The 16221-nt window shown below is 47.7% G+C and overlaps 2 protein-coding genes across 3 annotated transcripts in view; one reads left to right on the forward strand and one right to left on the reverse strand.

Annotated features, from left to right (window-relative positions):
* efcc1 (EF-hand and coiled-coil domain containing 1) overlaps window positions 1–8219 on the reverse strand; it is a 35673-nt gene extending 27454 nt beyond the window's left edge. The window contains exons 1-2 of the mRNA XM_046343710.1: window positions 7521–8219; window positions 6773–7278 (exon numbers count right to left, since the gene is read on the reverse strand). Of these exons, the coding sequence (XP_046199666.1) occupies window positions 6773–7278; window positions 7521–8219 (1205 nt within the window). The remainder of the gene's footprint in view (window positions 1–6772; window positions 7279–7520) is intronic.
* A 1068-nt stretch (window positions 8220–9287) lies between these two features.
* Window positions 9288–16221, forward strand: part of cfap92 (cilia and flagella associated protein 92 (putative)) — a 182738-nt gene continuing 175804 nt past the window's right edge. For both annotated transcript variants that reach the window (XM_046333526.1, XM_046333533.1), the window contains exons 1-2: window positions 9288–9436; window positions 9830–10269. In XM_046333526.1, coding sequence (XP_046189482.1) covers window positions 9849–10269 — 421 coding nt within the window. In that variant the 5' untranslated portion in view covers window positions 9288–9436; window positions 9830–9848. The remainder of the gene's footprint in view (window positions 9437–9829; window positions 10270–16221) is intronic.

Genomic DNA, 16221 nt, shown 5'->3' on the forward strand with positions numbered 1-16221 from the left:
CTAGGGCTCTGTGGGTGTAAAACAGAGTGATGTGTAGTTTAGAGCTAGGGCTCTGTGGATATAAAACATAGCATAATGATTTTTAGTTTAGAGCTAGGGCTCTGTGGATATAATATAGAGTGATTTGTAGTTTAGAGCTAGGGCTCTGTGGGTATAAAACATAGCATAGTGATATGTAGTTTAGAGCTAGGGCTCTGTGGATATAAAATAGAGTGATGTGTAGTTTAGAGCTAGGGCTCTGTGGATATAAAACAGAGTGTTATGTAGTTTAGAGCTAGGGCTCTGTGGGTATAAAACAGAGTGATGTGTAGTTTAGAGCTAGGGCTCTGTGGATATACATTTACATTACATTTAAGTAATTTAGCAGACGCTCTTATCCAGAGCAACTTAAATATAAAACAGAGTGATCTGTAGTTTAGTGCAAGGGCTCTGTGGGTATAAAACAGAGTGATGTGTAGTTTAGAGCTAGGGTTCTGTGGGTATAAAACATACCATAGTGATGTGTAGTTTAGAGCTAGGGCTCTGTGGGTATAAAACAGAGTGATGTGTAGTTTAGAGCTAGGGCTCTGTGGGTATAAAACAGAGTGATGTGTAGTTTAGAGCTAGGGCTCTGTGGATATAAAACATAGCATAGTGATGTGTAGTTTAGAGCTAGGGCTCTGTGGGTATAAACATAGCATAATGATGTGTAGTTTAGAGCTAGGGCTCTGTGGATATAAAACATAGCATAGTGATGTGTAGTTTAGAGCTAGGGCTCTGTGGATATAAAACAGAGTGATGTGTAGTTTAGGGCTAGGGCTCTGTGGATATAAAACATAGTGATGTGTAGTTTAGAGCTAGGGCTCTGTGGATATAAAACATAGTGATGTGTAGTTTAGAGCTAGGGCTCTGTGGATATAAAACAGAGTGATGTGTAGTTTAGAGCTAGGGTTCTGTGGATATAAAACATAGCATAGTGATGTGTAGTTTAGAGCTAGGGCTCTGTGGATATAAAACAGAGTGATGTGTAGTTTAGAGCTAGGGCTCTGTGGATATAAAACATAGGAGAGTGATGTGTAGTTTAGAGCTAGGGCTCTGTGGATATAAAACAGAGTGATGTGTAGTTTAGAGCTAGGGCTCTGTGGATATAAAACATAGCATAGTGACGTGTAGTTTAGAGCTAGGGCTCTGTGGATATAAAACAGAGTGATGTGTAGTTTAGGGCTAGGGCTCTGTGGATATAAAACATAGTGATGTGTAGTTTAGAGCTAGGGCTCTGTGGATATAAAACATAGTGATGTGTAGTTTAGAGCTAGGGCTCTGTGGATATAAAACAGAGTGATGTGTAGTTTAGAGCTAGGGCTCTGTGGATATAAAACATAGCATAGTGATGTGTAGTTTAGAGCTAGGGCTCTGTGGATATAAAACAGAGTGATGTGTAGTTTAGAGCTAGGGCTCTGTGGATATAAAACATAGCATAGTGATGTGTAGTTTAGAGCTAGGGCTCTGTGGGTATAAAACATAGCATAGTGATGTGTAGTTTAGAGCTAGGGCTCTGTGGATATAAAACATAGCATAGTGATGTGTAGTTTAGAGCTAGGGCTCTGTGGATATAAAACAGAGTGATGTGTAGTTTAGAGCTAGGGCTCTGTGGGTATAAAACATAGCATAGTGATGTGTAGTTTAGAGCTAGGGCTCTGTGGATATAAAACATAGCATAGTGATGTGTAGTTTAGAGCTAGGGCTCTGTGGGTATAAAACCTAGTAGAAAAACCTACTGACATTTCCAACTACTTTAATCACTTTTTTTCGTTGGGATGGCAGGTAGTCTAGTGGTTAGAGGGGGGAGGCAGGTAGCCTAGTGGTTAGAGGAGGGAGGCAGGTAGCCTAGTGGTTAGAGGGGGAGGCAGGTAGCCAAGTGGTTAGAGGGGGAGGCAGGTAGCCTAGTGGTTAGAGGGGGAGGCAGGTAGCCTAGTGGTTAGAGGGGGAGGCAGGTAGCCTAGTGGTTAGAGGGGGAGGCAGGTAGTCTAGTGGTTAGAGGGGGAGGCAGGTAGTCTAGTGGTTAGAGGGGGAGGCAGGTAGCCTAGTGGTTAGAGGGGAGGCAGGTAGCCTAGTGGTTAGAGGGGAGGCAGGTAGCCTAGTGGTTAGAGGGGTGGGGGGGACAGGTAGCCTAGTGGTTAGAGGGGGAGGCAGGTAGCCTAGTGGTTAGAGGGGGAGGCAGGTAGCCTAGTGGTTAGAGGGGGAGGCAGGTAGTCTAGTGGTTAGAGGGGGAGGCAGGTAGCCTAGTGGTTAGAGGGGGAGGCAGGTAGCCTAGTGGTTAGAGGGGGAGGCAGGTAGCCTAGTGGTTAGAGGGGTGGGGGGGGACAGGTAGCCTAGTGGTTAGAGGGGGAGGCAGGTAGCCTAGTGGTTAGAGGGGGAGGCAGGTAGCCTAGTGGTTAGAGGGGGGGACAGGTAGCCTAGTGGTTAGAGGGGGAGGCAGGTAGCCTAGTGGTTAGAGGGGGAGGCAGGTAGCCTAGTGGTTAGAGGGGAGGCAGGTAGCCTAGTGGTTAGAGGGGTGGGGGGGGGGAGGCAGGTAGCCTAGTGGTTAGAGGGGGAGGCAGGTAGCCTAGTGGTTAGAGGGGAGGCAGGTAGCCTAGTGGTTAGAGGGGGAGGCAGGTAGCCTAGTGGTTAGAGGGGGAGGCAGGTAGCCTAGTGGTTAGAGGGGGAGGCAGGTAGCCTAGTGGTTAGAGGGGGAGGCAGTTAGCATAGTGGTTAGAGGGGGAGGCAGGTAGCCTAGTGGTTAGAGGAGGGAGGCAGGTAGCCTAGTGGTTAGAGGGGGAGGCAGGTAGCCTAGTGGTTAGAGGGGGAGGCAGGTAGCCTAGTGGTTAGAGGGGGAGGCAGTTAGCATAGTGGTTAGGTTAGGGGGGAGGCAGGTAGCCTAGTGGTTAGAGGGGGAGGCAGGTAGCCTAGTGGTTAGAGGGGGAGGCAGGTAGCCTTGTGGTTAGAGGGGGAGGGTAGCAGGTAGCCTAGTGGTTAGAGGGGGAGGCAGGTAGGTAGCCTTGTGGTTAGAGGGGGAGGCAGGTAGCCTAGTGGTTAGAGGGGTGGGGGGTGGTTAGAGGGAGGGGTAGCCTAGTGGTTAGAGGGGTGGGGTTAGAGGGGGAGGCAGGTAGCCTAGTGGTTAGAGGAGGAGGCAGGTAGCCTAGTGGTTTGAGGGGGAGGCAGGTAGCCTAGTGGTTAGAAGGGGAGGCAGGTAGCCTAGTGGTTAGAGGGGGAGAAGGTAGCCTAGTGGTTAGAGGGGGGGGGTAGCCTAGTGGTTAGAGGGGGAGGCAGGTAGCCTAGTGGTTAGAGGGGGAGGCAGGTAGCCTAGTGGTTAGAGGGGGAGGCAGGTAGCCTAGTGGTTAGAGGGGAGGCAGGTAGCCTAGTGGTTAGAGGGGGGAGGCAGTTAGCATAGTGGTTAGAGGGGGAGGGGTAGCCTAGTGGTTAGAGGGGGGCAGGTAGCCTAGTGGTTAGAGGGGAGGCAGGTAGCCTAGTGGTTAGAGGGGGAGGCAGGTAGCCTAGTGGTTAGAGGGGAGGCAGGTAGCCTACACCAGCAGGTAGCCTAGTGGTTAGAGGGGGAGGCAGGTAGCCTAGGGGTTAGAGGGGCCAGGCAGGTAGCCTAGTGGTTAGAGGGGACTCCTATAGAGGCAGTTAGCCTAGTGGTTAGAGGGTGAGGGATAGCCTAGTGGTTAGAGGGGGATGGGGCAGGTAGCCAAGTGGTTAGAGGGGGAAGCAGGTAGCCTAGTGGTTAGAGGGGGACGACTCCTAGGTAGCCTAGTGGTTAGAGGGGGGAGGCAGGTAGCCTAGTGGTTAAAAGGGTAGGCAGGTAGCCTAGTGGTTAGAGGGGGGAGGCAGTTAGCCTAGTGGTTAGAGTTATCTTACACCAGACTCCCATAGAGGCCACCCCACCAGCACTACACCAGACTCCTATAGAAGCCACCCCACCACCACTACACCAGACTCCTATAGAGGCCACCCCGCCACAACTACACCAGACTCCTATAGAGAGCACCCCACCACCACTACACCAGACTCCTATAGAGAGCACCCCACCACCACTACACCAGACTCCTATAGGGGCCACCCCACCACCACTACACCAGACTCCTATAGAGAGCACCCCACCAGCACTACACCAGACTCCTATAGAAGCCACCCCACCACCACTACACCAGACTCCTATAGAGAGCACCCCGACCACCACTACACCAGACTCCTATAGAGAGCACTCCACCACCACTACACCAGACTCCTATAGAGAGCACCCTACCACCACTACACCAGACTCCTATAGAGAGCACCCCCACCACCACTACTCACTACACCAGACTCCTATAGAGAGCACCCCACCACCACTACTCACTACACCAGACTCCTATAGAGAGCACCCCACCACCACTACACCAGACTCCTATAGAGAGCACTCCACCACCACTACACCAGACTCCTATAGAGAGCACCCCACCACCACTACACCAGACTCCTATAGAGAGCACCCCACCACCACTACTCACTACACAGACTCCTATAGAGAGCACCCCACCACCACTACTCACTACACCAGACTCCTATAGATGAGCACCCCCCACCACCACTACACCAGACTCCTATAGAGCACCCCACCACCACTACACCAGACTCCTATAGAGAGCACCCCACCACACTCCTATAGAGGCCACCCCACACCAGACTCCTATAGAGAGCACCCCACCACCACTACACCAGACTCCTATAGAGAGCACCCCACCACCACTACTCACTACACCAGACTCCTATAGAGAGCACCCCACCACCACTACACCAGACTCCTATAGAGAGCACCCCACCACCACTACACCAGACTCCTATAGAGCACCCCACCACCACTACACCAGACTCCTATAGAGAGCACCCCACCACACTACACCAGACTCCTATAGAGAGCACCCCACCACCACTACTCACTACAGACTCCTATAGAGAGCACCCCACCACCACTACACCAGACTCCTATAGAGAGCACTCCACCACCACTACACCAGACTCCTATAGAGAGCACCCCACCACCACTACACCAGACTCCTATAGAGAGCACCCCACCACCACTACACCAGACTCCTATAGAGAGCACCCCACCACCACTACACCAGACTCCTATAGAGAGCACCCCACCACCACTACACCAGACTCCTATAGAGAGCACCCCACCACCACTACTCACTACACCAGACTCCTATAGAGAGCACCCCACCACCACTACACCAGACTCCTATAGAGAGCACTCCACCACCACTACACCAGACTCCTATAGAGGCCACCCCACCACCACTACACCAGACTCCTATAGAGGCCACCCCACCACCACCACTACTCACTACACCAGACTCCTATAGAGGCCACCCCACCACCACTACACCAGACTCCTATAGAGGCCACCCCACCACCACTACACCAGACTCCTATAGAGGCCACCCCACCACCACTACACCAGACTCCTATAGAGGCCACCCCACCACCACTACACCAGACTCCTATAGAGGCCACCCCGCCACCACTACACCAGACTCCTATAGAGGCCACCCCGCCACCACTACACCAGACTCCTATAGAGAGCACCCCACCACCACTACACCATAGAGAGCACCCCCACCACTCCTACACTACACCAGACTCCTATAGAGAGCACCCCACTCCACTACACCAGACTCCTATAGACTCCTATAGAGCACCCCACCACCACTACACCAGAGCACCCCACCACCACTACACCAGACTCCTATAGAGACCCCACCACCACTACACCAGACACCCCACCACCACTACACTAGACTCCTATAGAGAGCACCCCACCACCACTACACTAGACTCCTATAGAGAGCACCCCACCACCACTACACCAGACTCCTATAGAGAGCACCCCACCACCACTACACTAGACTCCTATAGAGAGCACCCCACCACCACTACACCAGACTCCTATAGAGAGCACCCTACCACCACTACTCACTACACCAGACTCCTATAGAGAGCACCCCACCACCACTACACCAGACTCCTATAGAGAGCACTCCACCACCACTACACCAGACTCCTATAGAGAGCACCCTACCACCACTACACCAGACTCCTATAGAGAGCACCCCACCACCACTACACCAGACTCCTATAGAGAGCACCCCACCACCACTACACCAGACTCCTATAGAGAGCACCCCACCACCACTACACCAGACTCCTATAGAGGCCCCCCCACCCCCACCCACCACCTCACCCCAGACTCCTATAGAGGCCACCCCACCACCACTACACCAGACTCCTATAGAGAGCACCCTACCACCACTACACCAGACTCCTATAGAGAGCACCCCACCACCACTACACCAGACTCCTATAGAGGCCACCCCACCACCACTACACCAGACTCCTATAGAGAGCACCCCGCCACCACTACACCAGACTCCTATAGAGAGCACTCCACCACCACTACACCAGACTCCTATAGAGAGCACCCCACCACCACTACACCAGACTCCTATAGAGAGCACCCCACCACCACTACACCAGACTCCTATAGAGAGCACCCTACCACCACTACACCAGACTCCTATAGAGAGCACCCTGCCACCACTACACCAGACTCCTATAGGGGCCACCCCGCCACCACTACACCAGACTCCTATAGGGGCCACTCCACCACCACTACACCAGACTCATGCACCTAGGTAGAACTGGACCTATCGTATAGGAATAACATGTAGAGGAACTGAAGCTTTGTTCCTGAAGGTACAGTCATGTTAACCTGTAGTAGAGGATCTCCTGCTCCAGCTGCTTGATGTGTCTCTGTAGGACTGGTACTCTGCTGGCTTTAGCCTCCAGCTCTTTGACCTTCCCCATTCCACTGACCAGCGCCTGACGGGCATCCTCCACCTTCCTCCTCATGTCCCCCTGCTCCACCTGCAGTGCCCTGTTACACCCCTCTAACTCCGACACTGCCTCCCGCGACGACCTCAGCTCTTGTTCCAGCTTTTTATTAAACAGAATGGCCTCCTCCACCTGCCCATTCCGAGAGCTGTGGATCGGGTCAATAGTGTACTGGCTACTGGTCTTCAGGCTAGAGTACTGACTGGGGTCACGCTGGCTGCTGGGATTGCTGCTGTGGGTCGTCTTGATGTGGCTGAGGTTGTGGGTCTTGGTGTTCCCATGGCAGTTGTTGCTGCTGTGGGTCGTCCGGACAGATAGTTTGTGATGAGCGATGAAGCAGCCGCTCTCTGATTCGTGTTTGGAGTGGCTCTTCAACAGTCCTACCTGGGAGGGAACAGACAGACAACAGTAGGCTATGGCCAGTTCAGTGATGGGGGGATATAATAGCCTGCTAACACAGCTTTTCCAATGCCAACTTTCCCATAATCATATTCATTTGAAAGTGTCAGTGTCTCTATTCTAAAACTTCATGATCCTTTACAGGGCTATGTTTTGTTACAGACTCAAAGCCTCCCATCAACACATAATAATAACAATACCACTGATGCCCATCTGGATACCCTTACCTGTAGTGCCAGGGAGCGGGCATCACTGCTCTGTAGAGCCGCCCTCATATCCTCCACCAGCTCCCTCAGACTGGCATTCTCATCCTGTAGTTTAGTTATCCTTTCCTCTGCTTCCTCCAGAGCCACAATCTCCTCGTAACACTCCCGGGTGCAGAAGGCGCGCAGCTGCCGACAGCCCGGCAAATGTCTATCTGAGTTCGGTGACGATCCCGGGCTCTCTCTCCCACCGGTCCCCAGAGATAGCATCTTCTTTCGCCGCCTCAGAGGGATCCTCAGGCGGATCTGAGTCTCTATATGCTCGCTGTCTTTCCCGACCAGTAACCTCCCGTTCTCATACTGGGACCCAGCCTTGGTGCTGAAGTATCCGCAGAGTTTAGCGTGGAACTGCCTGAAGGTAAACTCACTGGGCAGATTATCCAGGACCCCCACACACTCCTCCGACTCAGAGTCTTTGTTCAACCCCAAGATCTCACACAGAATATTAAAGTCCTCCATGGATATCTTCCCATCTCCTGTACAGTCCATGTGGTGGAAGATCTCCTGCAGATACTGGTCCAGTCCGGTCGCCAGAACTATAATTTCGTTCTCTACTCCCCGATCCAGTCCGTAGTGGTAAGCCAGGGTACTCGCTATCCATTGTGTCCTGCGGGCGGGTCGGCCGTACAGATCACAACTATCTTTAACCAATATTTTATCCATTCTTTTCAAATCAGTACAAATCCATTGATGAGAAAAAAACAAGTTGTGTATCAGTGATCATGTTGTAGCATCCCGTCCATGTTCTCTTTTCCGTGACTGAATAAAAGTGTATTTCTGCAGAGGAGCTCTCTGTGCGCGCAGGGCGTTTCTTTGAAGCGAGTTTTGGCTCAGCCCCTCAACACATATACACTGGGGCGACATTTGAAATGGTTTCCTCGAAAGTAGAGAAAGAAAATGTATGCTTATCACGTTCACATCTTTCTAACGCAGCCTACATTACACTATACTACAGTAAGAGTAGAACATATCATATTTTATAGAATAGAAAGCAAAATGAAATAAAATAATGGGATAGAATACAATACAATGTGCAATATCATATTGCGACCTGATAATAACGGTATGGCATGTAGCTTATTTGAAACAATAGGGTTTAAACCAATCAACTGCTGTTCTATTGAGTTAGACCAGTTGATTGACAGTTGGGACTGATGTCTGGTCGACCAACAGATATCAATACGGCTTCATTGTTCTGTAATTGAGTCCGTGAGGGGGGTAATGGTTTGAAAAGCCTAGGTGGTATTCATGCACGAAAGAAAATATTGAATGATTTAAAGATTTTGTTATAATAGTTTCTAACAGGTTGAAAAAGTAATTGCTGAAAATAATGACAGTCTTAAATGACTAAAATATTGTGTGGGTTGTTTGTATTTTTTGTAAAAACATTGTAAAAACATTGTTTGTTTGTAGACTATTCTGATGCTTAAACAATCTTTTATCGAGTTCATAATTATCAGGATAATAGCAATGCTTGATTCTTCTAATCTAATCGGGCTTTCAAAGTTTCAGTTCGTTCCGGATTGGCCATTGTGATAAATAATATCCATTTATTATGATATATTATGATGTCACAATGTAACTTTCACTCGCCGCAACATTGTTACAAACAATTTGTGACATTGGCGATTGTAACGTTATCACGTTGTTGTCGCAACACTGGTTGCTAAGGTGACGTAAACAGTTCATGTGACATCCTACCGCATTTGATGTTATTCCGTCAAAGATGAAACCGTGATTCTACGTAATTATGAAAATAACTAGGCTATATATCATGTATCAGTGATGATATTGGTAAAAGATGTAAGGGACACAAACTGAAATAGCTGCCGAACTGCACCTCCAGTCTACCAAAGAGCTAAGGACTATTTCGCGTAGCGGTAAGTAGGAAGGTGATTCACAGAAAAGTTGACATGTAATTTTACTCAGATGATATGAAAATGATGTGCCTGATCACCAACCCACACAGGCAAACAGGACAATAAACGGTAGGCTTGTGCATTTCATTGTGAATTAGGATTTGAAAAGTTACATAATAATGTAGAGCTGTATCTTGTATTGTTGTATGCGTAGCATTTACTCATTGTTGTTAGGAGTGTAGAGCATGACATTTGTTATTTTAAGAATAAAATAATGAACATTTACTTTGTTTGGCTGCAACGTAATTTATTATATTTATTTATATTGATTTTTGACGAAGTTAGAAATAACAATGTTTGTTCCCTTGGCAGGTCTGTTATTCAGTCAGTAACATTACACTGTCTATTAATCAGAAAAAGCTGTGACTGAACCATGGAGTCCAGATCGCTGTGTGAGGAACCTGACTCCAAGAGCTCTCTACCCTGTCCCTCTCCACCAGACTCTGATTTGGGGGAGGACACAGAGACAGAAGGGTGTGGGAGAGACAGGGACAGGGAGGACATGTTCCCAGGGGGACAAGAACATAGAGACCAGGACAGGTCATATTCGGAGTCCAGCTCACCTGTGGATGTCATCGTTACGACAGACAGCAAAGACATACCCGATGACCTGACCGGTACAAACAGCAAAGACATACCCGATGACCTGACCGGTACAAACAGCAAAGACATACCCGATGACCTGACCGGTACAAACAGCAAAGACATACCCGATGACCTGACCGGTACAGACAGCAAAGATGGCTCCCATGTGGTCAAATGGACTGTCAGCATTGTTATAGCCATTCCTAAAGGTACGCTACCATATGTTGGGACTATACATATTACAACAGGCAAGCACATTATGAATAGAAATGTCAACACAAAATACAGTAGCACCCACAAACACATTGGCAAACAGCAGAATTACGCAGCATTTGAATTCACAAACATTAATCTTATAGAAAGCAGAGAAGAAAATGAATGTTACTTGTTTATAGTTACTAAAACTATAGCATACACACAAGAGTCCTTGACATCACACCTATCTGTCCCCTATATCATAGAGAAACATTACACCATATGTATATAACCCCTATCTGTCCCCTAACTGTCCCCTATATCATAGAGCTGCATCACCCTATCTGTCCCCTATATCATAGAGCTACATTACACCATATGTATATCACCCCTATCTGTCCCCTAACTGTCCCCTATATCATAGAGCTGCATCACCCTATCTGTCCCCTATATCATAGAGCTGCATTACACCATATGTATATCACCCCTATCTGTCCCCTAACTATCCCCTATATCATAGAGCTGCATCACCATATCTGTCCTCTATACCATAGAGCTGCATCACCATATCTGTCCTCTATATCATAGAGCTACATTACACCATATGTATATCACCCCTATCTGTCCCCTAACTGTCCCCTATATCATAGAGCTGCATCACCATATCTGTCCCCTATACCATAGAGCTACATTACACCTATATGTATATCACCCCTATCTGTCCCCTATATCATAGAGCTGCATCACCATATCTGTCCTCTATACCATAGAGCTACATTACCCCTATATGTATATCACCCCTATCTGTCCCCCAACTGTCCCATATCTGTCCTCTATACCATAGAGCTACATTATCCTCTCTGTCCTCTATACCATAGAGCTACATTACCCCATATGTATATCACCCCTATCTGTCCCCTATATCATAGAGCTGCATCACTCTATCTGTCCCCTATATCATAGAGCTGCATCACCCTATCTCTCCCCTATATCATAGAGCTGCATCACCCCTATCTGTCCTCTATATCATAGAGCTGCATCACCCCTATCTGTCCTCTATATCATAGAGCTACATTACACCATATGTATATCACCCCTATCTGTCCCCTAACTGTTCTCTATATCATAGAGCTGCATCACCCCTATCTGTCCTCTATATCATAGAGCTGCATCACCCTATCTGTCCCCTATATCATAGAGCTGCATCACCCCTATCTATCCTCTATATCGTAGAGATGCATCACCCCTATCTGTCCTCTATATCATAGAGCTGCATCACCCCTATCTGTCCTCTATATCATAGAGCTACATTACACCATATGTATATCACCCCTATCTGTCCCCTAACTGTTCTCTATATCATAGAGCTGCATCACCCCTATCTGTCCTCTATATCATAGAGCTGCATCACCCTATCTGTCCCCTATATCATAGAGCTGCATCACCCCTATCTATCCTCTATATCGTAGAGATGCATCACTTCTATCTGTCCTCTATATCATAGAGCTGCATCACCCCTATCTGTCCTCTATATCATAGAGCTACATTACACCATATGTATATCACCCCTATCTGTCCCCTAACTGTCCTCTATATCATAGAGCTGCATCACCCTATCTGTCCTCGGTATCATAGAGCTGCATCACCCTATCGGTCCCCTAATTCATTACAGCTGCATCACCCCTATCTATCCTCTATATCGTAGAGATGCATCACCCAATCTGTCCTCTATACCATAGAGTTACATTACCCCAATATGTATATCAACCCTATCTGTCCCCTATCTGTCCCCTATATCATAGAGCTACATTACCCCTATATGTATATCACCCCTATCTGTCCCCTAACTGTCCCCTATATCATAGAGCCGCATCACCATATCTGTCCTCTATATCATAGAGCTGCATCACCCTATCTGTCCTCTATATCATAGAGCTGCATCACCATATCTGTCCTCTATACCATAGAGCTACATTACTCCTATATGTATATCATCCCTATCTGTCCCCTAACTGTCCCCTATATCATAGAGCTGCATCACCCCAGCTGTCCCCTATACCATAGAGCTACATTACACCATATGTATATCACCCCTATCTGTCCCCTATATCTAGAGCTACATTCCCCTATATGTATATCAGCTGCATCACCCTCTGTCCCTATATCATAGAGCTGCATCACCCCATATGTATATCACCCCTATCTGTCCCCTATATCATAGAGCTACATTACCCCTATATGTATATCACCCCTATCTGTCCCCCAACTGTCCCATATCTGTCCTCTATACCATAGAGCTACATTATCCTCTCTGTCCTCTATACATAGAGCTACATTACCCCATATGTATATCACCCCTATCTGTCCCCTATATCATAGAGCTGCATCACTCTATCTCTCCCCTATATCATAGAGCTGCATCACCCTATCTGTCCTCTATATCATAGAGCTGCATCACCCCTATCTGTCCTCTATATCATAGAGCTACATTACACCATATGTATATCACCCCTATCTGTCCCCTAACTGTTCTCTATATCATAGAGCTGCATCACCCCTATCTGTCCTCAATATCATAGAGCTGCATCACCCCTATCTGTCCTCTATATCATAGAGCTGCATCACTCTATCTCTCCCCTATATCATAGATCTGCATCACCCCTATCTGTCCCCTATATCATAGAGCTGCATCACCCCTATCTGTCCTCTATATCATAGAGCTGCATCACCCTATCTGTCCCCTATATCATAGAGCTGCATCACCCTATCTGTCCCCTATATCATAGAGCTGCATCACCCTATCTGTCCCCTATATCATAGAGCTGCATCACCCCTATCTGTCCCCTATACCATTGACCTACATCACCCTCTCTGTCCTCTATACCATAGAGCTACATTACCCCTATCTGTCCCCTATATGTAGAGCTACTAAACACCCCTATCTGTCCCCTATATATCATGGAGCTACATTACCCCCATCTGTCCCCTATACCATGGAGCTACATTACCCCTATCTGTTTTTTATATACCATGGAGCTACATTACCCCTATCTGTTTTCTATACCATGTAGCTATTATTACCCCTAACTGTCCCCTATACCATGGAACTACATTACCCCTATCTGTCCCCTATACCATAGAGCTGCATTACCCCTATCTGTCCCCTGTACCATGGAGCTACATTACCTCTATGTGCCCCCTATACCATGGAGCTACATTACCCCTATCTGTCCCCTATATCATGGGAGCTAAACTACCCCTATCTGTCCTCTATATATCATGGAGATACATCACCCCTCTGTCCCCTCTCTGTCCTCTATCCCATATACACATCAACCATATCAATGCCCCTACCTGTCCCCTATATCATAGAGCTACATTACCCCTATATGTATATCACCCCTATCTGTCCCCTAACTGTCCTCTATATCATAGAGCTGCATCACCCTATCGGTCCCCTAATTCATTAGAGCTGCATCACCCCTATCTGTCCCCTATATCATAGAGCTGCATCACCCCTATCTATCCCCTATATCATAGAACTGCATAACCCCTATCTGTCCTCTATATCATAGAGCTGCATCACCCTATCTGTCCCCTATATCATAGAGCTGCATCACCCCTATCTGTCCCTATATCATAGAGCTGCATCACCCCTATCTATCCCCTATCTGTCCTCTATAGAGCTCTGGTTCTATATCATAGAGCTCAGTTGGTAGACATGGCGTCCCCTAACTGTTCCAGAGCTGCATCACCCTATCTGTCCTCTATTCATAGAGGATCACCCATATCGTATATCAATGTCCCATGACTGTCCCCTAAATGGCTGTCCTCATATCATTAGAGCTGCATCACCCTATCTGTCCTCTATATCATAGAGCTGCATCACCCTATCTGTCCTCTATATCATAGAGCTGCATCACCCTATATGTCCCTATATCATAGAGCTGCCACCCCTATCTGTCCCCTATATCATAGAGCTGCATCACCCCTATCTGTCCTCTATATCATATCAGTCCTGCATCACCCTATCTGTCCCCTATATCATAGAGCTGCATCACCCTATCTGTCCTCTATATCATAGAGCTGCATCACCCTATCTGTCCCCTATATCATAGAGCTGCATCACCCATATCTGTCCTCTATACCATTGACCTACATCACCCTCTCTGTCCTCTATACCATAGAGCTACATTACCCCTATCTGTCCCCTATACCATAGAGCTAAACTACCCCTATCTGTCCCCTATACCATGGAGCTACATTACCCCTCTGTCCCCTTTCTGTCCTCTATCACATAGAGACACATCACCCCTCTGTCCTCTATCTGTCCTCTATCCCATAGAGATACATCACCCCTCTGTCCTCTATCTGTCCTCTATCCCATACAGATACATCACCCGTCTGTCCCCTCTCTGTCCTCTATCCCATAGACACATCAACCATATCTGTCCCCTATATCATAGAGCTACATTACCCCTATATGTATATCACCCCTATCTGTCCCCTATATCATAGAGCTGCATCACCCTATCTGTCCCCTATATCATAGAGCTGCATCACACTATCTGTCCCCTATATCATAGAGCTGCATCACCCTATCTGTCCTTGATATCATAGAGCTGCATCACTCCTATCTGTCCCCTATATCATAGAGCTGCATCACCCCTATCTATCCCCTATATCATAGAGCTGCATCACCCTATCTGTCCTCTATATCATAGAGCTCCATCACCCTATCTGTCCCCTATATCATAGAGCTGCATCACCCTATATGTCCCCTATATCATAGAGCTGCATCACCCCTATCTGTCCTCTATATCATAGAGCTGCATCACCCTATCTGTCCCCTATATCATAGAGCTGCATCACACTATCTGTCCCCTATATCATAGAGCTGCATCACCCTATCTGACCTTGATATCATAGAGCTGCATCACTCCTATCTGTCCCCTATATCATAGAGCTGCATCACCCCTATCTATCCCCTATATCATAGAGCTGCATCACCCTATCTGTCCTCTATATCATAGAGCTGCATCACTCCTATCTGTCCCCTATATCATAGAGCTGCATCACCCTATCTGACCTTGATATCATAGAGCTGCATCACCCTATCTGTCCTCTATATCATAGAGCTGCATCACCCATCTATCTGTCCCCTATATCATAGAGCTGCATCACCCTATCTGTCCCCTATACTGCATCACCCTATCGGTCTACATCATACCCATCACCCCTATCTGTCCCTATACCATGGAGCTGCATCACCCTATCTGTCCCCTATACCATAGAGCTACATTACCCCTATCTGTCCCCTATATCATGGAGCTATCATCCCTCTATCTGTCCCCTATATCATGTAGCTACATTACCTCTATCTGTCCCCTATACCATAGAGCTAAACTACCCCTATCTGTCCCCTATACCATGGAGCTACATTACCCCTATCTGTCCCCTATATCATAGGAGCTGCATCTACCCCTATCTGTCCCCTATACCATAGAGATACATCACCCCTCTGTCCTCTATCTGTCCTCTATCCCATACAGAGATACATCACCCCTCTGTCCCCACTCTGTCCTCTATCCCATAGACACATCAACCATATCTGTCCCCTACCTGTCCCCTATATCATATCAGCTACATTACCCCTATATGACTATCACCCCTATCTGTCCCCTATATCATAGAGCTGCATCACACTATCTGTCCCCTATATCATAGAGCTGCATCACCCTATCTGTCCTTGATATCATAGAGCTGCATCACTCCTATCTGTCCCCTATATCATAGAGCTGCATCACCTCTATCTGTCCTCTATATCATAGAGCTGCATCACCCTATCTATCCCCTATACCATTGACCTACATCACCCTATCTGTCCTCTATACCATAGAGCTACATTACCCCTATCTGTCCCCTATATCATAGAGCTAAATTACCCCTATCTGTCCCCTATATCA

The sequence above is a fragment of the Oncorhynchus gorbuscha genome, linkage group LG03 (assembly GCF_021184085.1).
Source record: "Oncorhynchus gorbuscha isolate QuinsamMale2020 ecotype Even-year linkage group LG03, OgorEven_v1.0, whole genome shotgun sequence".
In the NCBI taxonomy this organism is placed as follows: Eukaryota; Metazoa; Chordata; class Actinopteri; order Salmoniformes; family Salmonidae; genus Oncorhynchus; species Oncorhynchus gorbuscha.